Genomic DNA, 26,187 nt, shown 5'->3' with positions numbered 1-26,187 from the left:
CCCCCTGTTAGTTTGTTGGCTGGCACACCGAACTGAAGGGCTTACTCGTGCTCCTCAGCACTCGACCCGCCTGTGCTAGCGAGTTCACCACCAGCTAAGGATACGTAGGTGTTCGCCAAACGCTTTTGGTCTGAAGGAGTGTTCGGTCTGAGAAGGAGGTGGATCTACTAACTGCGAGTGTGTGGGGGTCACGCCCCAGTTAATCAGCTAGCTATGGAGAACGGGTGGCATCAGGGCCCCTGAATGGCTAAAGGCTCCCATTACTCAAGCAACAACCTTCAGTCTGTCGGATGCAGGGCAGACCAAACCAGCCTTGCAGCCTTAGCAGGCAAAGCAGGAGGGAAGGTGGGACAAAGGCCGAGTAAAGGGGGTGAAGTAGACTCCTCTTAGGGCTTAGCTAGGCTCAAAAGTCTGAATAGGAACAAAATTATTCCTCTTCTGTACAAGAGACACAGTCTCTGTTTCTTGAGCTTATAAAGGTGACCAACTGTGGTTAAAAAGGACGAATATGAGAAGGGTAAAATGCTGATAATTTGTTTTAACGTAGAGCTTCATACCTCTAAAATTGCTAAGTCACCTCTGCTTCTGAATCGGATTCAGACCGCTAGCTGCCAAAGACTGCCGAACGCTGAAGACGCTGGTGCCAGGTGGCTCGCGGCTCACGGCAAATAGAGGCAGATCGTGCCACGTTGTCACATTTCCACCGGCGGTGTTGCTGGCAATTTCGCTGGCCAGGACAGGTCAATCCCCGATTTGGAACATACGTTAATGACGCCTAAGGAATAGTTAAATCTCCGTATATCTCAGTAAAAATAAAACTGTTGAAATTGTTCTAGACAGCAAGAGCCCAACAAAAAGTAACTTACAAAGATCTTGCAAGGAATTAAGGTGAAGTTACGTAGTCCCAAGATGTTCGGAACGAGGGGAAAAACAAAGGGGGCTAAGGAGGCATTAGCCCGCCCAACGAAATTCCAATGTTCAAAGCAGGAGCCTGATCGTGCGCAAGATCACGGGCTAGATCAGGATCCCGGAACCATACAGCCAACCCAAGGGAAACTCGTAAGACAAGTAGAGGCCGCAGCTGGGGGGTTTCCATTCAGAATCCTCGGTGATGAAAGCGAATCAGTAGAGAAGAAGGGTGGGGAGTCCAATTTGGAACCTTCGCTGCCAGTCTGTGCTGACCCCGATGACACGGAGGACAAGGGACCCAGTGGGGGGCATGGCCTGAGCTTGACCTGCGACACTGGGTGTGCAATATCCAATTCAGGAGAAACTGAGGGGGGCCCTGTAAGTCCCCCAAGTAGGAAACAACAGAACACATTGATGCATTTGGAATTAGCTGAGAATAGGGTGACAAGGAAAGCTAAATCAAAAGCAAACACTATAACCAACTACTATAACTATCTTAACTCAAGCACTGACTGGCTGCAGATGCAATGTTCCATGACTAGTGATCCCACAGTACAGACACTGGGGAAAAAGGCAACGCTACTTCAAGGGGGCTGAATTCAAGCAATCAGAGGCTTGGCAGCCGGATATACTTCTATCTCCACTGTAATCATCCCAACCAATGAACAACTCCTCAAAGGGCGGTGAGGAGGAAATAAACAAGCCTTAAGAATGGGATCATTTCTCAGGGGAGCAAAGAACAAGTCATGAATTACATAGGAATTATTAAAGAAACCAATTAGGATTACAAAATCTCCGGAATTCCTCACAAACAACCCCCGCAGAAAGCATCCAAGTAGAGTCAATAGTACATCAGAACATAAAGGGGCCCGAAACGGAACAACCATCAACAAAGCAGCCCCGTAAGCTCTCAGTGCCGCAGTCCTATTTTGGAAGCCAAGTAGGAAAAGACAATTCAACACTACACAGATATGATATTAGCTCATTTAGTCTAGAGCTCTCCTCACTTGATAACTCTGTAATCAGCAACATAGAGCCCCAATTAGACAGTTTAACATTGGAGGACTTACATTTCCTGGATGGCAATCTAATAAAAGGCCTCAGGGGCAAGGATGACAAGACCATGGAAGGCCAAACAATTAATAAGCAAAATGGGCAAAATTGGGAAAAGAGAGATGACTTTTCATTAGATCAACCAATTCTTAGCATCATGAAAATTATTATGCAGATCATTGGATTCAATTGCAACTATGATCATGGCCCAGAGTCCCTTAAACTTGATAATCAACTTGAGCTGTCCAAGCAATTTACAGCCTCAATAAAAACCATAGACTATAGGATGGCCCTGGTAGAGGGCGCCGTAAGGGAAAATCTGCGGCAACAGGTTGTTACTGATAAGGCAGATAGGCAAGTCTATGGACCACTGCTGGAAAAACTACTGGAAGTCCCGAAGGTAATTAATAATATAATTAAAGATTGTAAACATAGCCTCAAAAGCTCATATGTGTGCAACCGTGAGCCCACAGAAATAGAGTCAAGAACCCCAGGAATGCCAGACAGAGTAGGCTCACCAAGCCCAGGTCAAGCAGGCTGCCTAGACGTGAACATTTGCATAGATGAGATAGAGGGAAAGAACGGAAGCTTTGCACCAGGAACTGAAGCTTAAAGTATAGCAGGAAAGAGGGCTCAGAACAAAAGGCTTCAACAAATAGGGAAATGGAAAAGCAAGTGGGAAAAACCTAGAGGGAATAAAAAAGCTACAGTAAAAAAGGCACAAAATCTGATGCGGCAGTCAAGCCCAGCGGGGCAAATTAAAAAAATTGTTGTTCAGCCCGCTGAACAGCAGTATATAGACCAAAATATCAAGACAGAGAGCCCTGAAAAAGTAACGGATAAAGATAGCAACTTCACAAATAAAAACAATGTGTGACAAAAGCTGCACCTACCATTCTCACATAAATCGCATACCCACTGGACTTAGGGGAAGCCAAGCACTCAGCCATGGTACAGGGAACAAAAAGAGGTCGGAAACAGATTCAGCAGTAAATCCAGAGTTAAGCGAGGCAAGTGATCTCTTAGTTAATGGAACATACAGATGGAGCCCAGAGAGATCAAAACTAAAGTTAAGCTCTTTTAAAGACAAGCATCCCGTATATACAAAAATAGAACATCTAGCCCAAGTACATCACCCAAACGTAGTGGGGAATTATAATGGAAATTGTCATCAATTGTTAAACACCACCATCGAGGGGATATCACAAGTAAATAGTCAAAGTGAAATCAGGAGGGCGAAGAGTACTGAGCCCGCAAAAAGAGAACAAAGTCCAAGAATAACCATGCGTGTGGAAACTAATGACAATTCAATAGCTCCGGCTCCTGCACCTCTGACAAAAATAAAGCATGGTTCTCAGGCCAGGCTAGAAAATTACAGCAGCCAGCTGTGGTGTGTTAACACCACACCCAGCACTTGTCTGGGAAAATAAAGTAAAAATTGAATTCTGGCCCTCAAAAAGTCAAATACATGAAGGATACAGGAACACAGGACCTGTAGCTATAACCAATAGTAATGAAAAAAACAGAAAATCGATTCGAAGGAAGTTGGTCACAGGAAGGCTGCGAGCATATCGAGATCTATACTGAAAGAAGTAAAAAGCATGAAGATACAATCAAGTTTACCCCCAGAGTATTCCTCAAGAGGGAGCCAAGATATTCTAAACAGGTGTAATATTTTATACCTGGTTAACTCCTTGCCAGGCCTGCAGAACGTAACGACTAAAGATTTGCTCTCAGTACGATTCATACAAAGAAAAGGGTTAGAAAGTGGGGAATCATCAGAAACAGTCTGGGCTTCGCCAGGGATAGTAAAACAGATCCTAAAATGGTCCAGTCTGATAAAGACCTGGGGAATAACCACTGTCATTCCGCAAAAGGAACTGTACCCATCAATATTACTTGAAAAAGCTCAAACACAAAATGTGCCAAGCAGGTACGAGTCAAAAGACAACTTTGGCTCGATATTGCAGGGAGTGATTAGCCCCAAACAACAATTACCCGAACGAAAAAACTTGAACAACATGAGGTTCCGCTTGCTAGTCAATTCCCCAAGAAACATCATGGGTAACACCTCACTGCCACAGACATATGACGAACAGTCATACAGAAGCTTGTAGCAAAAAAAGGACTGCCCGAGCATAAAAGACAGAACTAGATCACCACTAAAAATCTTAAACTGGAATATTGCAGGCCTAAAAGCCAAAATCGAGGATAAGGACTGGGTAGAATTTATTAAACAACAAGATATCAGCTGCTACCAGGAAACTTGGTCTATCAATGCCATCGTTGTAGATGGGTTTTCCACTTTCCATCTACCAGCAACTAAACACAAAAAAGGAAGACCAACAGGAGGCTTGACCACCTGGGTTAGAACTTCACTGCTGGAAAATTCTGTAGCAACCCACGTTGTATTAAGCAAAGATATTCATGCGCTAGTAGTAAAATATGAGGTGTGGTCACTCGAAATAGTGAATGTGTACTTCCCACTTATTAGTTGGGTTAAAGTCAAGCCAGGTGTGCGGCTGCTCAAGGAACACATCTTAAATAAAAGATCTGGAGGCTTGTGGATTCCTGTGATTGGTTTTATGAACGGCCATCCCCCTCAGTTCTGTAAAAGCTTCCTACTAATATGTGGTGATTTTAACGCCAAACCCCATTGTATCCTCGGGGACAAACAAGTAGTAGGAGAAGGTCATGCATGGAATATTCCTATCCCCCCTATTGAATGTTGCCAAGACTCCAAGAAAGGAGAATTTATTTTTGAAGCTCTAATAGAAGGAGGGATTCGTATACTAAACAGAAGAACAGACTCAGATAGAGCTTTCAAATCCACCTTTCGAGTTGGAAAAAGGCTAAGTATCATTGACTATATGGCAATAAACATCAAAGCCTGGCACTACATTATAGACATGGAATTAGGGGACAGGATAGAGAGTGATCACGACCCGCTGCTAATGGAGATGGCCCACCCAGAAATGAGTTCTGGGAAATCTGTTCCCCTATATAAAGGAAATAGCCTGACAATAGCTCTGATACCAAATAGGAAATACATTGTATGGACAGATGTGGTTGAACCTTTCATGGGTGCACAATAGGGAGACCTGGTTGTCATCACTCTCCATGTTCCTCAACCTACCAGGTAAGGAGGCCCCTCTCCTTTTGCAAAATTTTAATAATTTACTATCACAAACATCAAAGGAAAGAACTAGGCATTTTAAAATCGACCCAAAAGTGACTGAGGGCTGGTTTGATGGAGAGTGTTTAAAATTAAAAAAGAGACACTATCACGAGTATTAAAGAATCGGCATCTGAATAACTCTAATTAGCAAAAAACAAGTTGGGTGCAGGCAACAATACAAGAAATTAATGCAATATAAGAAGAAGACTTTACCACACAAGCTTTGGAATGACCTCTAGCATGCAATCTCGGTTGGAAAGTTTTGGGAGATAATCAGGTGGGGATGCGAAGGCCCTCCAAAAAACCTAGGGCTGAACATCAACCCACAACTCTGGGTAAAGCACTTCACTGCCCTGTATCAAGAAGAGGATAAGACAGTACCTGGCAGTATCAATAACTCAAAAAACCTCAGTTAAGGGTCGGATGGCAGCAACCACAAATCAAGCAAGGCATTATCATTCCGAGAGACTTATGTGGTAGCAACAAAGTGGCCCATTGTGTCAGAACACGAAACACAGGACGAATCACTTCTCCACCACCCTCCCTGTGTAAACTCTATGCAAATAATCTATGCTGTACCGTGCGCCATGGAGCTAGCGCTTGAATTCAGTGAGAAAGAAGTTAAACAAGCTATCCTTCTCCAAAAGCTGGACAAGGCTGCAGGCCCAGATGGTATTCCCTCAGACTTCTATCGTAAATAATTATCCTTAACAGTGTTTGGCATTTCAAGGTAATTCCCACTTCAGGGAGAAAATCAATAATTGTTCCAATACACAAAAAGGGGCCTCTGGATATGGTGTGTAATTACAGGCCAATCTCATTGCTTGACAGTGTTGGAAAAAGTTTCACCAAACTGATTCAGTCGCGCCTAGACCAGTGGTTAGAGGAAGGAGATCTATTATTGTTACATCAAGCTGGTTTTAGGAGGGGTCAAAGTACAACAGATCAACTCTTCAAGCTGAACACGATTTGTGCCAAATATGTCTCCTTAAAGGACTCCCCACTATACCTGGTATTTGTGGATCTTCAAACAGCATTTGACAGCGTGAATCGCCAAATATTATGGCAGCTACTGTCGGAAATGGCAATCCCAGGAAAGATCTTAAGGCTGTCAAATCTTACTACATACAATAAATACTGCCAGGGTCAGATACAGCTTCAGAAATGACTATACAGCAGAGATTCCAATCCAGCGAGGTGTCAAACAAGGTTGTGTCTTGGCCACAACTCTATTTAATTGTTATATAAATGAAGTAGGCCAAAATCTGAGGAATTAAAATTTGGATGTGCAGAAATGAGCTGACAAAAGCATACCTATTTTGCTCTTTGTAGATGACGCTTTACTATTGGCAAGAACAGAAGAGTTTTGAATCATTTTGTGCCTTGAGGAACATGGCTATTAATGAGGGTAAAACAAAGTTCATGATTCTCAATCAAAAACAGAAGATGCAAGTGACCTTTAAGGTAAATAAAAAGTCTCTGGACCAAGTGGCGACCTATGACTACCTGGGCTGCTGGCTGGATGATAAACTGACTTGGAATCCGCAAGTTTATAAAAGTAACATCTCCCTTGCCCAACAAGCTGAAGCCGTACTCAGATGTGCAAAAGACACAGGCAATCACTCTGTGAGTTCTGCACTGGTTGCATACAAAACAAAAGTAAGGGCTGCAGCACTATACAGTGCAGAGATCTGGGGATTCAAAAAGACTTCACCAATACAAGTAACTGAAAATACATTTATACGCCAATTACTTTGTCTAGGCAACGGCACACCGATGAACACGAAAAGAATAGACTTAAAAATGAGGAAAATTGAGGACTATATTGCATTGGCTCCAATAAGATACTGGATTTGCATTTGGACAAAAGAGGAACTTAAATCATATAAAGGTGTAATGATTGACATCATGAATTTACAAAATCATCTGAAACTACCTTGGTTTAAACACATCTTAACCACCCTGGCTGAAATAGGTTTAGAAGAACTCTGGCTTCATCCAGAAAAAATTCAGAAAGCCTAGTTTACCTGCTGTAAAAAAGGCATATTGGGATCACACGAGACAGAACATTTGTGAGACACTATGGTGGTCATTACAACCCTGGCGGTCGGTGTTAAAGCGGCAGTAAAACCATCAACAGGCTGGCAGAAAAAATAGCAATTACGACCGTGGCGGAAACCGCCAACAAAGACAGCCACTTTAACACTCCGACCGCCACGGCGGTACAAACAGCTTGGCGGTCACCGCCAACAGACAGGCGGAAGACAAAGTACCGCCCATAGTATCACAACAGGCCAATCCGCCACCTTTTCAGGGGCAGATTTACCGCGGATAAAAACACGGCGGAAACAGGAATTGGAAGGGAAAAGGCTCACCTCTACACACCCCACGAGGAACTAGGACACCATGGAGCCGGAACTCCAAATTCTCCCTGCGATAGTCTTCCTGCTCCTCTACCAGGAGTGCGAACGCCAGCGGCGAAGACCACGGTGAGTACTGCACCTACGACACAGGGGAGGGAAAAAACAGGGACACACACACGCAACACCCCCACCCTCACCCACTACAACACACACACTAATACATATTAATACATGATAGTCACACACCCCCAACCCCCCCGAAAGAATGCAAAGACAAAAGGAAATTAGTGGAACCATTGTAATATATAAAAATCAAGTAGGCAAAAATATATATATACACCATAAACAAAATATACACCAAGCATAGTAGTCCAGGTAGTGCTCCAATTAAGTCTGTGGAACACTGGGCCCACACGGTACGGGCGAGGCCCACACAAGATCCCCGACCATGATGGAGAGAACAGTGCAGGGGCATCAGAGAGCAAGAAAACAGGCACCTCAAGGGGGAGGGAAAGTGGGGGCACCTCAGCCGGTTGAGTGCACGATGCCAAATCCACGAGAGGGCCATATGCCCACTGTTCAATCCTGGGGAGTGCAAAGCCACAGTCTCTCAAGTCTATACAGTGGGTGGGTTGCCCACTGTTCCATCCTGGGGCGTGCAAAGCCACAGTCTCTCAAGTGGATATCAGTCTCCACTGGTTCTGGAGGGGGCTTGGTGCCCAGAGTGCTTCATCCTGCTAAGGACAAAGGTAGTGGATGTATCTCTCCACTGGTTCTGGAGGGGGCTTGCTGCCCAGAGTGCTTCATCCTGCCCGTGACTGACTCAGTAGTGTCAGTGCCCTTGGCGCTCATGGGCCAGCGGTGCCCTGCTCAGCGGTGCTTGAGGCGGCGGTGCCCTGCTCAGCGGTGCCCTGTTCAGCGGTGCTTGGAGCGGCGGGCTCCTTTGCAGTGACTCAGCTGCTGGCAGTCTCCTCTGTCCCAGCGGGGCTTGTGCTAGCGGTCCTCTCTGGCCCAGCGGGGCTTGTGCTGGCGGTCCTCTCTGGCCCAGCGGGGCTTGTGCTGGCGGTCCTCTCTGGCGGTCCTTTCTGACCCAGCGGGGCTTGTGCTGGCGGTCCTCTCTGGCCCAGCGGGGCTTGTGCTGGCGGTCCTCTCTGGCCCAGCGGGGCTTGTGCTGGCGGTTGTGCTGGCGGTCCTCTCTAGCCCAGCGGGGCTTGTGCTGGCGGTCCCCTCTAGCCCAGCGGGGCTTGTGCTGGCAGTCCTCTCTAGCCCAGCGGGGCTTGAGCTGGCAGTCCTCTCAGGCCCAGCGGGGCTTGTGCTGGCGGTCCTCTCAGGCCCAGCGGGGATGATGGTGGTGGCCTTCTGGGCAGCGGGGATGATGGCTGTGGCCTCCTGGGCAGCGGAGATGATGGCGGTCTCCTCTGCTGTGCTGCTCTTCCCAGACTTTCCTGGTTTCTTGTGTCCCTTCCCCACCTTGGAAGGTGTCGCAGCTGACTCCACACTCCCACCGGGACCCCTGAGAGAGGCTTTGGTGGCTGGAGTCTTCCCCCTCTCCCGCCGGGCACTGGACAACCTTTGATGCTTCACAGGTGGGGGACTGTCTGTGCTGTGGCTCCTTGCCACATTGGCTGCCCTGGTGGCCGGTGCACTCCAGATTCCGGTGACTACAGGAACCACTTGTCCCGGAGATGTTGTGGTTGAGGTGCTAGTTCGGGACCTAGGAGACGGACGGGGTGGGAGAGGTGTGGGAAAGAGGTCAAGGTTGGACAGGAAAAGTTTTTGGGAGACACTGGGACGGGTAGCTGGAGGGGGTTTGGGAGTGGAGGAAGAGGTTGTGGTTGTAGGAGGTGTTCGTTTGCTGACTTTGGGTGAAGGTGCATGCACTGGAGGCTGTCGTGAGGTGGATGGCTGTTGGGTGGGTACGTGCCTGCGTTTGTGTACCTTGGGAAGGGGCGTCACAGACACACTGGGAGAGGACACAGGGGGCATGTGCATGATTGTGGGGGTGGTGACTGCACATGAGTGGGGTGTGGTGGTGTGTGTGCTGGTGATGGCAGTAGTGGCTGTTGATGTAGAGCATGCAGGTGTGAGTGGAGACGAGACTGGGAGGGAGGAGGGAGGAAGACGAGGAGGGGGACACAGTGGAGGCAGTGGATGTTGGTGTGTCTGCATGTGTGTGATGCTTGCGTGAGTGCCTGTGGGATGTGTGGTGCTTATGTCTGCCTGAGCTTCCCTTGTGTGTTGATGTGTGTGCATGCTGGTCTAAAGGTGTGCTTGGGATAGGCTGGGGTACAGGGGATTGGGTCTGGGTGGAGGAAGTTGGAGGGGGGAGGCTAGAGACAGAGACAATGGCTGTCATCAGTGCTGAGGCCAGAGTCTGAAAAGCTCGCTGAAGGGCCGCCTGACCAGAATGAATGCCCTCCAAGAATGCATTTCTGAGTTGTCACTTTCCCTTACGATTTCACAGATGTGTGTCCCACAGTGTGACTTCTGCTTTGATTCGTCATGGACTACAGCTGTGTGACATAGGTATGATGACATTACAAATGAAAGAGCTTTTTGCCACAGTAATTGCTAATACACTATTTAGAAATCACAGACTGACTGTTTTGTGCTTTTAAGGGTGTTTATTTTAGTGCTCAATATTGGAGGGGGTAGCAAAATAATGAGGGGTGATGGCGCAGGAATGTCCATGGCAGAGTCCAGTCTATTAGTTTCACAGGTGCATTGCCCAAATGGGCATAGGAAGTGGAGCTGGGGCAGTTTAAGGATGGACAGGGAGACAAAGTAGGACAGAAGGAAGACATTCAGGGTGGTCTCATTTCTTGGCGGGGGTCTTGGCATCGTTCTCTGTCTTTGTCCTGGATCTCAGGGACCGTTTGCGAGGTGGTTCTCCCTCTGCAGGGGGTGGGGTGCTGGTGTGGTGGTCCTGTGGCGGTGCCTTCTGTCCACTAGCGCCGGCGGACGTGGCGGGCAGTTCATCGTCCATGCTATTGTCAGGGACCCCTTGTAGTGCCACAGTGTCCCTCCTGGTGTTGAGTACTTCCTTCAGCACGCCTACGATGGTGCCCAGGGTGGAATGGATGGCTCTGAGTTTCTTCCTGAAGCCCAAATACTGTTCCTCCTGCAGGCGCTGGGTCTCCTGAAACTTGGCCAGTACCGTTGCCATTGTCGCCTGGGAGTGGTGGTAGGCTCCCATGATGGAGGAGAGGGCCTCGTGGAGAGTGGGTTCCCTGGGCCTGTCCTCCCCCTGTCGCCCAGCAGCCCTCCCAGTTCCCCTGTGTTCCTGGGCCTCCGTCCCCTGGACCGTGTGTCCATTACCACTGCCCCCAGGTCCCTGTTGTTGGGGTGGTGGGTTAGCCTGGGTTCCCTGTAGTGGTGGACACACTGCTGACTGACGTGTCCTGGGGACGGAGGTATAGGCCCGCTGGGTGGGTGCTGTGCTGGTGTTTCCAGAGGGGTGAAGATCTGTGGTGGCCTGTGCCAGTGTGAGGGGAACCGACTGTCCCAAGGTCCCCGATGGGCCGGGCTGTTCATCTAGATCCAGTTGGACAGAGCTGCTGTCACTGTGGGCCTCTTCTGTTGATGGTGTGGACCCTCCTGTCCGGTGACGTTGGGTAGGGGTCCTGGAGAGGTATAAAAGGATGTTTATTACATCTGTGTGTAGCATGATGTGCAATGGGTGGGTGACCGTGTACCCCAGTGCTTGCATTCCTGTGTGGGACCTTGTGGGATGATGGTTTTGGGGGCTGTATGGGTATGTGCAGTGGCCATGCTTTATTGATGGGTGTCCATGCTTTGTTGTTGCATGCAGGGCTTGGTGTTAGGATGTGTGGTTTGTTATGTTGGGACATTTGTGAGGAGTTGGAGTAATGGGGTGAGGGTGGGGGTATGTGCTGGCATGCAGGTAGGATGGGGGATGTAATAGTTAAGATTTGACTTACCAGTGTCCATTCCTCCACCTACTCCTGCGAGGCCCTCAGGATGCAGGATCGCCAAGACCTGCTCCTCCCATGTTGTTAGTTGTGGGGGAGGAGGTGGGGGTCAGCCGCCAGTCCGCTGAACCGCAAGGTGGTGTCTTGAGACCACAGAACGCATCTTCCCCCGTAGGTCGTTCCACCTCTTCCTGATGTCCTCCCGATTTCTTGGGTGCTGTCCCACTGCGTTGACCCTGTCCACTATTCTTCGCCATAGCTCCATCTTCCTTGCAATGGAGGTGTGCTGCACCTGTGCTCCGAATAGCTGTGGCTTTACCCGGACTATTTCCTCCACCATGTCCCTGAGCTCCTCCTCCGAGAACCTGGGGCGTCTTTGCCGTGCTATGGGGTGGTGTAGGTGATGTGTGGGGTGATAAGTGTGCTGATATGTAGTGGTGTGTAGTTTGAGGTGCGTAGAAGTTATGTGGGTGATGGTGTTGTGTGCCTGTGGATGATAGTATTGTTGAATGGTGGTGTCTCTCTCTGGCCTTCTCTCAGTAATTGTGGTCGTAGGGGTTTATGGGTGTGTGTTTTATATTGTATTGGGTGTGTGGGAGTGGTGTGTGTATGTGTATCAGGTGTGTGTATTTCGATTTGTCCAATGTGGCTGTGTTTTGTATATGTGTGTGTCTTTTGAGCGCAGCGGTGTGTACCGCCAATGGAATACCGCGGTTGAAAGACCGCTGTGTGGTTTCTTTTGTCGTGATGGTGTGAGAGTATTTCTGTTGGTGTGACGGTGGAGGTTTTGTTTTCGCCAGTTTATCACTGACCTTTGGTGTGGCGGACTTTTGTGGGTGTCTGAATATTGGCGGATTCCGTGTTGTGGGTCATAATAGCTGTGGCGGATTTCCACGGCCGCGGCGGTGTGTTGGTGGTCTTCTGCATGGCGGTAAGCGGCTTTTACCGCCAATGTTGTAATGACCACCTTAGTCCTTTATTTAAGCATTACATTTTATTCAATCAAGAACTCAAACCAGCTGTTTGTATGAACAGTATCTACCCGGAGGAAAAAAGAGCTCTTTATTTTACATTTCGCATGGGTACGCTACCGGTGACCTCGGTGACTAATAAATGGCAGCCTGTTCCCCCGGGAAGATTGCTGCACTTGCCTTCAAGTCGGCCAAGAAACATTATCCTCACTCCCTTTTATTATGTCACATGAGTCAGGAAGTGTAAAGAAGCTGAAGTGTTATGTATGGGTTCAGATGAAAAACATTGTGATGATGGTTTCAACATACATCTTGGAGGCATGGAAGTTACGATCGTCAATGCACCTGCAGTTTTTGGCACAAGAATAACTGCTTGTGGTGTTCTATAGGTGTCATCAGCCTGGGGAAATTGACGCAGGACGAGGTAAAACAGGGATAGTTTCTGGGACGTTATTAAACTGGAGGATCGTACTGAATGGCCCCAAATGATTAGTGCCAGGACAAAGTAATTTAATTTTCAAGTTTCATCATGCCACCATAGAATTGTTTAGTGCGTTATGTAAATAAACTATGGAGCGATTTGTCAGCCATAGTCGTGAAGCGTCTACATGATAATTTAGGGTAATCTGGGTCTTGTGCGGTGGTGCATGTCGAAGTATCGACGTCAAGTGTAGTTTTTATTGATATGTTTGTATTTTATTATGTGATTTTTAACGTAGTATGTAGGGTTGGTACTTGTAAGTGTGAAATTGTTATGGCCGGATAGGCTGACAACAATAAATGGTAATGGCTAAGTGCTCTAAATAACAACTGTAACTATTATCCAATGTAATGGCATTTCATTGACTGACCTTTGAAAGAAAGCACAATTATTTGGACGTTTGGGGCTCAAGTTTGTTATCTGCTGGTCACCACATTTTTCAGAGGCCAAAAGTGATCTCAATATATCATCTTTGTCCATCACTAATGTTAGGAGGCTGTGCTCTTTACAGTCCCCTCATGAGCTCGTTGGAGACGGACAACTGTGTTGTTCAAGGAGCCCTACCCGCCTCTTGGGCTACTTGTTCCAGGAGTTTTCTTGGTGAAGAATCATTCTATAGGAAGTCAATTACTGCTGTTACATCTGAATGAAGTCTTCCTTATATATACACACGCACAGTGGACCACATAACTGTTTTGAACGAACCCTACTCCTCTCACAGACACACGCATACTTAATGGGTTCAATAAGCCACTTGAAGACCTTTCTATATATGTCATGTGTTAGACATGCCTGAAAGGGATTTTCTGTTCCAAAAAAAAAAAAAAAAAAAAAAAAATGAAAAAAATCTGGGTGTCACTTTGGATGACAAAGTTACTTACAAACTCAGATCAACGTGGTCATCTCCTCTTTTTATGTCTTGAAGACCATAAAAATGATTGCTCATCCTATTCTATTTAACTCGCTAAAGACTGTGGGCACAGCTTAAGTTCTCTCAAGATTGGACAATTGCGACAAACTCTATTTAAACTTGCAAAAGAGTTCTGTGAATAAACTGCAAATCATGCATAACACTGCTACCAGAATGCTGTTGTACGTCCCCAAATTTCACTCAGCAACTCGGGCCTTAAATGATCTCCACTGTCTTCTCATAAAAAAAAAAATCATCTCTAAAGCACTATGTATAGCATTCAAAGCCCTAAACGGCACAGGTCCAGACTATCTAAAGAAAAGCCTTAAATGGTATACACAGTCAGATCTCTACGCTCCAACTCCGCCAAGTATCTGGTTGTCCCTTCCTCCCTTAACCCCAATAAGCAGCATTCCTGGGGAGGCAAAAGCAGTTGTACTGCTCAACATTGGAATTGTCTCCCTAATTCTGTTAAGTCTGCCTCAGCCCTCCTGGGCTTTAGGAAGACCTTAAAAACCTGGCTTTACTCCAACTAACTTGGCCTCTATGCTTGGATCACAGGCCGCACCAAGATGCCTCCGGGCATATGGGTGCCCTATAAAACTTGTCATCGTAATTTAAATCCCACATTAGTATATCATTCACATTTAAGTAAACCTAAAGGTAAAGCATGTTCAATTGCTATCTTTTACCCAAATATTTGTTTCAATTATCTTTAAATTAATTGTAGAAGCACATATAAAATTAGGGCTTTTAGATAGAGATCCTTGATAAAATCAAAACTATGAACAAAAACGAGTTACAAGTGCTAAAAAAAAAAAAAAAAAAAAAAAAAAAAAAAAAAAAACTTACCAGAATAGGCATAAAAGTATGAACAGATTCCCCAAGTCTAACTACCGAAAGCTAAGTGGTAGGTAGAACTGGGTCATGCTATATCGGGTCTTCTGTGGTCTAACTTTTGTAAATAATCAATAGGGCAATCTAAGGATTACGTAGATGAAGCATAAACAATCCAGGTAATTAAACACATCAGAAACTACGTCTAAACTTGCATCAATTGATTCTAATCTGTGTTGAGATTGTAACACTTGGGAAACCTAAAAAAAAAAATGTAACCGTTCTGCTGAACTAGTCTGTGTGCAAATTCCACTTTGGTATCAAAAAGGGTATCTTAAAGTGTTAGAGGTATGTAATTAATACAGCTATTTTGTGCTTATATTAATTTAAACAAACACGAAATTACCTTCACTAAGATAATCAGATAATGTCTCGAAATTGTGCTTAACGAATTGGTCATCCTCTGGTGTTTGAGGAAATGATGCAGTATGTTCAGATTTCTCATCCAGATTTGTTACACCCAGCTCAGAATTCCAGTCTGAGCCTAATGAATCCTCATCTGCAACACAGATGTGAGTTTTGTTTTAGCATTTTAGTTTACTTGACAAAAAGCATGCACAATCTATGTTACAAATGTCATACATCAATACTTTGACACTAACACATTAGGTATAATCATGCTCAGTTGGACATAGTATACATATTATTGCTCAAACAAACAAACTCACTATAACTCCATAGTATACATAGATTTACTCTCAAATGTAAAAAGCTTAGTACATTAGTTAAACTAATTCTGTGGAAGACCAAAAGAAATAGTACACACTTTTTCGAAATACATATTGAAGTCAATATTTGTTCCTTTCAAATCACTGCACCCATTGCATTCCCACTGAACACTAAGCAGGGATTTGTTGGTCGCTCGCACAATTTTCTCTGATTTATAATTATTTTTGGCACATTCTTAATCTTTGAAGCGTGCTAGTAAACACCATCATTTATACCAATTACGCTAATGGAATACCCCTGTATACACACAGGTAAAAATCTACATTTTTATAACGGCGAGGATGGTCATAAATATCCTATGGTATGGTATCACAATGGAAAACAAATGTTGACAGAGCCAATCTGGGTATCAGCAAACACTTACTGCATAGGCTGCAGCATTGCAACAATTATTTACACACATTACATTTAGAACATGAGGGAGGGCCAAAGAAGTACCTCAAATCTAATACTGTACAGCCTGGGGACAATCATTCTAACAACATACAGATATGGCGAACACCAAACATAGTTATTATTAAGATTAGTCAAATTATATATTTAGGGTGCTAGTAACACACTAAACAAACTACAATAATTCAGCTGGGTTTTGAAAGGTTGTGTTTTTCATTCCCCGTGGTGTGTTCCTGGAACGGAAAGCTCATGTGTATATCGTAAGTTATTTGCTTCAACATTAAATTGCAACATTCGGTTTGCCAGTCATAGGAACTGCTGAGAAACAGGAGATCTTTACCTTACATTTCAGTAGCGTCTGGCAGTCAAACTGAATACTGCAATTTAACATTGAACGATTGCTAAAAGTTAACATCATACAATCATTAGCAAAAGTTTTGTACAACGTCCTTTGTTAACAAATAAACATGGCAAACATGGGAAATACTTTCAGTCATTGTACATAATATTATCAGCGGCAAAGATGTCTCCATCTTAAAACCGAATGCGATCCTCCTACGTTCTCCAATATCCTGTCTCACAAGTATAATGCAATGGTATGCATTCTTAGTGGCAATTTACTAAGCTCATTTGTGCTCAAAGACTGACAGCACTCAAGTGCATGTCTATCGATTCTCTAGCCGAATACCAGTGTTGCTTGAATGAGAATTTATCTTTAAAAACAAAAGACAAGAGTCTGTCAAAACAGGAACAGTTCGTTTAATTAAACATTATAGCCAGGAGAGCAGTTACAGAACCGGGGTATGAGGACTGTCTCTCAATATACATCAGTTTGGAGCTTTTTGTATACATTTCTCTGAGTACCATAAAGCATTTAAAACATTCCTTTCTTGGTTAAGAGAGTGAACAGGTGTTAGGAGTCATAAATAAAGTCCTGATTAAAAAAATGCATGTGGACCTTGACCTTGCTAGGACACAATGTGGGCCAGCCATTAATGTGTTCAGATGTCGGGCCTTGGGGGTGCGTGGTCGCTGCGTGTGCTGTGTTATGATTGGTTATGTGTTCCTAATTACATGTGGTATCTAACTTCATGGTGTTTTTCTGGGAATGCATGCACCCCTCTGGCCATGTGTGTTTTATTGGGGCCAAACTGCTGGGACCATTGTGGTGTCGCTGCACCTATCTGTAGGATCGGATCTATGTTTCCCGTTTGTGCATTTTGCCTGTCTCCTACGTGTTACCCCACCTGTGACCTGTCATTCAGCATTCTCAGGCCCAAGTCTCAGCATCTGCCTGACCACATGCCTTCGTGCTGGGGTTGACAGAGTTCACGACGGGGAATCTAATAATGGTGATGAGACTGTGTATATGAACGCACTGTTTTGTGCATCGACATCAATGAATCCAGTATTAACAGCAAGGACCCCAGTCCAACTCGGAAATACTGAGTTATCAAAGAGAAAAATCTGCAATATCTGTCTCTGCTTGTAACTGATGACTCATATTAGGCTGTTCGTTTGTTGCCAAGATGGTAAATTCCAAATTGCCCTGATACTAGATTCCTAATTTCCATTACCTTTAGCTCTGCAGTTACCCCTCAATATTCTATTCTGACATTACATTAATACAACAAATCGGGACACCTATAATGAATAGAGTGCAGATATAGTCGCCTGCCTGCTCCTCCGGCATGAACATCTTTTAGTATGACCCCATCGACCTTTAGAATAATTTTCACTCTACATCAAAAGGATAAATACAAATACTGAGACCCTTCTTCACACAATGTCATTAAAACTCATAAGCAATTCATAAGGGATTGCGTGCAAACCCTGAAATGTAGCCTTCACATGGGAGATGTCGATTTACTTAAAAACAGATTATTTTGTTTAGATGTCATATACATTTTTTATATACATTTGTTTGCAAAATACAAAACTTGGCCAATTCAAATTACTTCTTTCATGGTCAGTTGGTGTTTAAATAATTCATTCATGTGCCAGGTTTAACTCTCCATTCCTTCTGCCATGCTACAACTTCTTACAGTGCCCTTTGGAGGGAGTGCTGGAGAGGAGACTCAGGAGCCACCAGCACATCTTTTAGGTGTTGGGGTGCATGCAGAAAGATTGTGAACAAATGGAAACTACAAGGGAGAAGAAAGCAGATGTTTCCAACACACTAACTATTCTCCCTTCCTTTTCACTTAATGCATCCCTTAAGAGCAGTCAGAGCAGCCAAAGTGTGGCACAAAGGAGGAGGGGCCTTCTCATCTGTAATACCTCCCTTTGCATGGGGTGATGCAGGGACTGAGCTTCTGCAGAATTGTGCCTTGGGACAACGGGATGTCAGAATGCAGGGGTCAATTCTGCCAAATCAGTACTGTCAGACCAAAATACCGGACTAGCTCGCAGTGCCTTACTTGCCTTCCTAACCTTACAGAGTGACAAATAATTGTGCAAACCAAAAGGCACGACACTAGCCCCATTTCCCAGCGAACAGTGAAAAACAGGTCAGTTCTTTTTTATATACTATCTCAGTCGTACATATCCATAGCAACAGTAAAAAAGACAATGGTAAAAAAGACAATGAAAGTACATATTATATTTATTGCAACTAACAGTCTAGTATGAAGGATGTTAGATGTGATTACAATACTGGAAATAATTATGAAAATCAAAATAGCAGTTACAAAACTGTATAGCACAAATAGTGCCACCATAATGCAAATCTACTGGCCTGTGCCTACCCTGTAATTGTATGCGCAGGAAGGCTTATTATCATTGTTTATGATCTCTGGGAGTGGAGAACCCAATACCTCTGTTTGCGTAGTCAAGGGGTCCTCACAAGGAAGTGTAAACCCAGTTTACACAAGCTACAAGCCCCGCATCTGTTCCCCAGACGTGTCTGCTCTGCTTGTATCCTCTCATCTAAAAATAAAACTACAGGACCTAATTCATAATGTTAGCTTGAGTGTTAGAAATGGGGACTTTGGTTGGCAGTCAGGTTATCCCCTGTCCAAGCAAGGACCCTCACTCTAGTCAGGGTAAAGGAGAATCACCCTCAGTTAACCCGCGCTCACCCCCATTGGTAGCTTGGCACAAGCAGGCAGGCTTAACTTCAGAAGCAAGGTGTAAAGTATTTGTACCAACACACACAGTAACTAAGTGAAAACACTACAAAATGACAACACAGGTTTAAAAAAAATAGGGAATATTTATCTAAACAAAACAAGACCAAAACGACAAAAATCCAACATACACAAGTCAAGTTATGAATTTAAAAAGCAAAAGAGGCTTAAATCCTTTAGAAAACAGTGAGAACGTTTTAAGTGTACAAAACAGTACCTGGGTAGCGTCAAAATAAAGCTGCATGGGTGAGTGTGTGTCGAAAAAGGTCAGCGATGCGCCGATTTCTCACCCACAGGCGTGCGTCGTTCTGCCTACGGTCAGATCAGCGTGCGTCGTTTCTTCTCTGCAGCAAGAGAGATGCGTCGATCCGGACCGGCACCTCGGGTCCGGGCAAGCTTTGCATTGATATTCCACGCCCAGCGATGTTGCATTAAAATCCGGTTGCACAGTGTCAAGAAACCGCTCTGCGTGGGGGCTTGTGTCATTAGCAGCCGCTGCAGGTGTTGCGCGTCGTTTCTCCAGCCACGTTACATTGATCTCCCAGCTGTGATGCAGGTGGAGCGGTGATTTTAGCCATGAGGCTGGCTGCGCGTCGTATTTCAGCCATGAGGCGGGTGGTGCATCAAAAGTTTCCCCATACTGCGGACTTTGTGTGGATTTCTGTCCTTTTCCACCAGCTGTATCTTTCAAGGGCCCAGAGACAGGTTAGGGCACCGCCTGGCAGGCAGGACTCTCAGCAGAAAGCCCAAGTGCTGCCAGAGAGAAGTCTTTGCTGTCCCTGAGACTTCAACAACAGGAGGTAAAGCTCAGTTTCAAGCACTTGGAGATTCTTCACCAGTGGGAAGTCACACAAAAGTCAGTCTTTGTCCAACCCAGCAAAGCAAAGTCACAGACAAAAGGACAGTACTCCTCCTCCAGCTTCTCCAGCTCTTCTCCTTGGCAGATGTTCCTCTTGGTTTCAGAAGTAATCTGATTTTCAGGGGTTTTGGGTGCTCAATTTATTCCCCTTTCTGCCTTTGAAGTAGGCCTACTTCAAAGGAAAGTCTCAAATGTTTTCAAGATCCTGCCTTGCCCAGGCCAGGCCCCAGACACACACCAGGAGGTTGGAGACTGCATTGTGTGAGGGCAGGCACAGCCCTTTCAGGTGTAAGTGGCCACTCTGCCCCGTCCCTCATCCCAGTTGGCCCATCAGGATATGCAGGCTACACCCCAGCTCCCTTTGTGTCACTGTCTAGAGGAGAGATGCAAACAGCCCAACTGGTAAAATGACCCAGACAGGAAATCCACAAACAAGCAGAGTCACAGAATGGTTTAAGTAAGAAAATGCCTGCTTTCTAAAAGTGGCATTTTCAAACACACAATCTAAAAACCAACTTCACTAAAAGATGTATTTTTAAATTGTGAGTTCATAGACCCTAAACTCCACATGTCTATCTGCTTCCAAAGGGAATCTGTGTTTTAATAACATTTAAAGGCAGCCCCCATGTTAACCTATGAGAGAGATAGGCGTTTTAACAGTGAAAACCGGATTTGGCAGTATTTCACTGTCAGGACATATAAAACACATAAGTACTGTGAGAAAGTAGCCTCTTTCTAGCCTTGTTACCCCCACTTTTGGCCTGTTTGTGAGTGTATGTCAGGGTGGTTTCACTGTCTCACTGGGATCCTGCTAGCCAGGGCCCAGTGCTCATAGTGAAAACCCTATGTATTCAGTATGTTTGTTATGTGTCACTGGGACCCTGCTAGCCAGGACCCCAGTGCTCATAAGTTTGTGACCTATATGTATGTGTTCCCTGTGAGATGCCTAACTGTCTCACTGAGGCTCTGCTAACCAGAACCTCAGTGGTTATGCTCTCTCTGTACAAATTGTCACTAACAGGCTAGTGACCAATTTCACCAATTTACATTGGCATACTGGAACACCCTTATAATTCCCTAGTATATGGTACTGAGGTACCCAGTGTATTGGGGTTCCAGGAGATCCCTATGGGCTGCAGCATTTCTTGTGCCACCCATAGGGAGATCTGACAATTCTTACACAGGCCTGCCTTTGCAGCCTGAGTGAAATAACGTCCACGTTATTTCACACCCATTTACCACTGCACTTAAGTAACTTATAAGTCACCTATATGTCTAACCTTTACCTGGTAAAGGTTGGGTGCTAAGTTACTTATTGTGTGGGCACCCTGGCACTAGCCAAGGTGCTCCCACATTGTTCAGGGCAAATTCCCCGGACTTTGTGAGTGCGGGGACACCATTACACGCGTGCACTATACATATGTCACGACATATGTATAGCGTCACAATGGTAACTCCGAACATGGCCATGTAACATGTCTAAGATCATGGAATTGTCACCCCAATGCCATTCTGGCATTGGGGAGACAATTCCATGATCCCCCGAGTCTCTAGTTCAGACCCGGGTACTGCCAAACTACCTTTCCCGGGGTTTTACTGCAGCTGCTGCCAATCCCTCAGACAGGTTTCTGCCCTCCTGGGGTCCAGCCAGGCCTGGCCCAGGAAGGCAGAACAAAGGACTTCCTCAGAGAGAGGGTGTTACACCCTCTCCGTTTGGAAAAAGGCGTCAGGGCTGGGGAGGAGTAGCCTCCCCCAGCCTCTGGAAATGCTTTGATGGGCACAGATGGTGCCCATCTCTGCATAAGCCAGTCTGGTTCAGGGATCCCTCAGCCCTGCTCTGGCACGAAACTGGACAAAGGAAGTCACCACTCCCCTGACCTGCACCTCCCCTGGGAGGTGCCCAGAGCTCCTCCAGTGTGCTCCAGACCTCTGCCATCTTGGAAACAGAGGTGCTGCTAGCACACTGGACTGCTCTGAGTGGCCAGTGCCAGCAGGTGACGTCAGAGACTCCTTCTGATAGGCTCCTTCAGGTGTTACTAGCCTATCCTCTCTCCTAAGTAGCCAAACCTCCTTTTCTGGCTATTTAGGGTCTCTGCTTTGGGGAATTCCTTAGATAACGAATGCAAGAGCTCATCAGAGTTCCTCTGCATCTCTCTCTTCACCTTCTGCCAAGGAATCGACTGCTGACCGCACTGGAAGCCTGCAAAACTGCAACGAAGTAGCAAAGACGACTACTGCGACCTTGTAACGCTGATCCTGCCGCCTTCTCGACTGTTTTCCTGGTGGTGCATGCTGTGGGGGTAGTCTGCCTCCTCTCTGCACTAGAAGCTCCGAAGAAATCTCCCGTGGGTCGACGGAATCTTCCCCCTGCAACCGCAGGCACCAAAGAACTGCATCACCGGTCCTCTGGGTCTCCTCTCAGCACGACGAGCGAGGTTCCTTGAACTCAGCAACTCTGTCCAAGTGACTCCCACAGTCCAGTGACTCTTCAGTCCAAGTTTGGTGGAGGTAAGTCCTTGCCTCCCCACGCTAGACTGCATTGCTGGGAACCGTGTGTTTTGCAGCTACTCCGGCTCTTGTGCACTCTTCCAGGATTTCCTTTGTGCACAGCAAAGCCTGGGTCCCCGGCACTCTAACCTGCAGTGCACGACCTCCTGAGTTGTCCTCCGGCGTCGTGGGACCCTCTTTCGTGACTTCGGGTGAGCTCCGGTTCACTCCACTTCGTAGTGCCTGTTCCGGCACTTCTGCGGGTGCTGCTTGCTTCTGAGTGGGCTCTTTGTCTTGCTGGACGCCCCCTCTGTCTCCTCACGCAATTGGCGACATCCTGGTCCCTCCTGGGCCACAGCAGCATCCAAAAACCCTAACCGCGACCCTTGCAGCTAGCAAGGCTTGTTTGCGGTCTTTCTGCACGGAAACACCTCTGCACGACTTCACGACGTGGGACATCTATCCTCCAAAGGGGAAGTTTCTAGCCCTTGTCGTTCTTGCAGAATCTACAGCTTCTACCATTCGGTGGCAGCTTCTTTGCACCCACAGCTGGCATTTCCTGGGCTACTGATCACTCCCGACTTGCTCGTGACTCTTGGACTTGGTCCCCTTGTTCCACAGGTACTCTCATCAGGAAATCCATCGTTGTTGCATTGCTGGTGTTGGTCTTCCTTGCAGAATTCCCCTATCACGACTTCTGTGCTCTTTGGGGAACTTAGGTGCACTTTGCACCCACTTTTCAGGGTCTTGGGGTGGGCTATTTTTCTAACCCTCACTGTTTTCTTACAGTCCCAGCGACCCTCTACAAGGTCACATAGGTTTGGGGTCCATTGGTGGTTCGCATTCCACTTCTAGAGTATATGGTTTGTGTTGCCCCATCCCTATGTGCCCCCATTGCATTCTATTGTGACTATACATTGTTTGCACTGTTTTCTATTGCTATTACTGCATATTTTGGTATTGTGTACATATATCTTGTGTATATTTGCTATCCTCATACGGAGGGTACTCACTGAGATACTTTTGGCATATTGTCATAAAAATGAAGTACCTTTATTTTTAGTATATCTGTGTATTGTATTTTTTTATGATATTGTGCATATGGCACTAGTGGTACTGTAGGAGCTTCACTCGTCTCCTAGTTCAGCCTAAGCTGCTCTGCTAAGCTACCTTTTCTATCAGCCTAAGCTGCTAGACACCCCTCTACACTAATAAGGGATACCTGGGCCTGGTGCAAGGTGTATGTACCCCTTGGTACCCACTACAAGCCAGTCCAGCCTTCTACAAGTACATGTTGCATGGGGCTACGTAGGGCCTACCTTAGGGGTGCCTTACACGTATGAACAAGCATTTGCAATGCAATAGGTGTCGCATTTGTGAGAGTTATAGCTGTTGGCGTTGTAAATTACAATCCTTTACCTGTGTGTTTTGGTTTGGAGTGTAGTGGATGTATGAACAGAGACACACCTGCAGCACTGCCTAGAGGACTTAGAATGGAGGAGTTACTGATGGGAACAGCGAAGCAGCTGCAACACTGTCTGGAGACTAAGAATGAGGAATTACCACTGGGACCAGTGAAGCAGCTAGCAGCACTGCCTAGAGGACTTAGAATGAGGAATTACAGCGGGCACCAGAGAAGCAGCTTGTAACATTGTATAGAGGACTTAGAATGAGAATTACCAATGGGACCAAAGAAGTATCTAGCCACCCTTCCTAGAGGACTAAGAATGAGGAATTACCACTGATCCGAGAAGCAGCTAGCAGCACTGTCTGGAGGGCTTAGAATGAGAAATTACCACTGGGTCCAGAGAAGCAGCTGCAGCATTGTCTACAGGACTAGGAATGAGGGAATTACCACTGTGACCAAAGAAGCAGCTAGCAGAACTGTCAAGAGTATCTAGAATTAGGAATTACCACTGGGAGCAGAGAAGCAGCTAGCAGCACTGTCTAGAGGACTTAGAATGAGGGATTATCATCGGGACCAGAGACGCGTCTAGCAGCACTTCCTAGAGGACTAAGAATGAGTAATTACTACTTGGATCAGAAAAGCAGCTGCAGCACTGTGTAGAGGACTTAGAATGAGGAATTACGGACGGGACCAGAGGAGCAGCTTGCAGCATTGTCTAGAGGACTTTGAATGAGGAATTACTGATGGGACCAAAAACGCAGCTAGCAGCACTGTCTAGTGGACATAGATTGAGAAAATACCACTGGGACCAGAGAAGCAGCTAGTAGCACTGCCTAGAGGACGTAGATTGAGAAATTACCACTGGGACCAGAAAAGCAGCTAGCAGTACTGCCTAGAGGACTTAGAATGAGGAATTACCAACGGGAACAGAGAAGCAGCTTGTAGCATTGTCTAGAGGCCTTACAATGAGGAATTACTGACGAGACCAGAGAAGCAGCTTGTTGCACTCCCTAGAGGACTAAGAATGAGGAATTACTACTGGGACCAGAGAAGCAGCTGCAGCACTGTCTAGAGGATTTAGAATGAGGAATTGCCACTGGGACCAGAGAAGCAGCTAGCAGCACTGCCAAGCGGACTTAGAATGAGGAATTACCGACAAGGCTAGAGAAGCAGCTAGCAGCACTGCATAGAGGTCTTAGAATGAGTAATTACCGATGAGCCAGAGAAGCAGATTGCAGCATTGTGTAGTGGACTTAGAATGAGGTATTACCGACAGGACCAGAGAAGCAGCTTGCAGCACTTCCTAGAAGACAAAGAATGAAGAATTACCACTTGGATCAGAGAAGCAACTGCAACACTGTCTACAGGACTTAGAATAAAAAATGACCACTGGGACCAGAGAAGCAGCTGCAGCATGGTCGGCAGGACTTAGCGCCTGATCATGACCTTGGTGGATGGGATGCTCAGTCACAAACACAAGGTCGTAATCAGGCCCTACGAATGAGGAATTACCACTGGGGCCAGAGAAGCAGCTAGCAGTGTTTGCTAGGGGTCTCTGAATGGGGAATTACCACAGGGACCAGAGGAGCAGCTTGCAGCATTGTCAAGAGGACTTAGAATGAGGAATTACCACAGGGCCCAGAGAAGCAGCTAGCAGAACTACCCGTAGGATTAAGAATGAGGATTTGCCACTGGGACCAGAGAAGTAGCTGCAGTACAATTTAGAGGACTTTAGAATGAGGAAGACTGAAAGTGGATGAGTGTGTGTCTCCTGGAAGGTCCAAAACACGCACAAGTTTTCTAAAACTGAAGTGGGGGGGAAAGTGGCTTGGAAAATATCAATTAAGTATACCTGAGCATTTAAATTTGCCTACATGCACAGGGTCAAGTGTCTCCAGAGTGCTGACTCCTTATGAAAGTATATTTTCTGTTTTATTTATGTAAGCGCTTGTTTGTAAAGTTTGATAGGTGCAGCCAAGAGTAGGGCAATTTGACTTTTGTGTGAGTCCAAAATTGTAACCACAACTGTAATGAGTGGTTTAAAGGTACTAAGTCCATCTAATTACAAGGATTCCGTCACTTTGAGAGGCCCATTCTGAGAACTGTCCCAAAGTAGAAAGAAGTTCCTAATTATAAAAATCACCAAATCCCAAACCTCACTTTTTCCAATCCTTTTTAGTATTTCTCATGAAAGTTTAGGGTTTGTCTATCACCTAATAGGAACTCGCCAGACATCTTACATGCTGGCTTTAATTTATTTTTTTGCCATCATAGTAAAGATACTAAGAAGACAAGATGTCAAGGAATTGCATTGCTGAATTTGAAACCAAAAGAATTAAAAGATATTGTAGTACTATCTATTTGCAAACCAGTACGTGCGAATGGCCCACTAACTAGTTTGTAAACCGGTATGAAATTCGAGATGCAACCAATGTACAAATTTCCCATTCACAGGTGGGCAGAAAATCCAGCTGCCTAATATATATTAT

At 45.9% G+C, this 26,187-nt stretch overlaps 1 protein-coding gene across 1 annotated transcript in view; it reads right to left on the bottom strand.

Annotated features, from left to right (window-relative positions):
- Positions 1-26,187, bottom strand: part of WDR62 (WD repeat domain 62) — a gene marked incomplete at its 5' end in the record, with an annotated part of 926,258 nt that overhangs the window by 354,541 nt on the left and 545,530 nt on the right. Inside the window, one exon of the mRNA XM_069207611.1 lies at positions 15,041-15,193. Within this exon, the coding sequence (XP_069063712.1) occupies positions 15,041-15,193 (153 nt within the window). The remainder of the gene's footprint in view (positions 1-15,040; positions 15,194-26,187) is intronic.

This window comes from Pleurodeles waltl, chromosome 9 (genome assembly GCF_031143425.1).
Source record: "Pleurodeles waltl isolate 20211129_DDA chromosome 9, aPleWal1.hap1.20221129, whole genome shotgun sequence".
NCBI lineage: Eukaryota > Metazoa > Chordata > Amphibia > Caudata > Salamandridae > Pleurodeles > Pleurodeles waltl.
The sequence above is the reverse complement of the archived record's forward strand: the minus strand, read 5'-3'. Positions and strand labels throughout refer to the sequence as shown.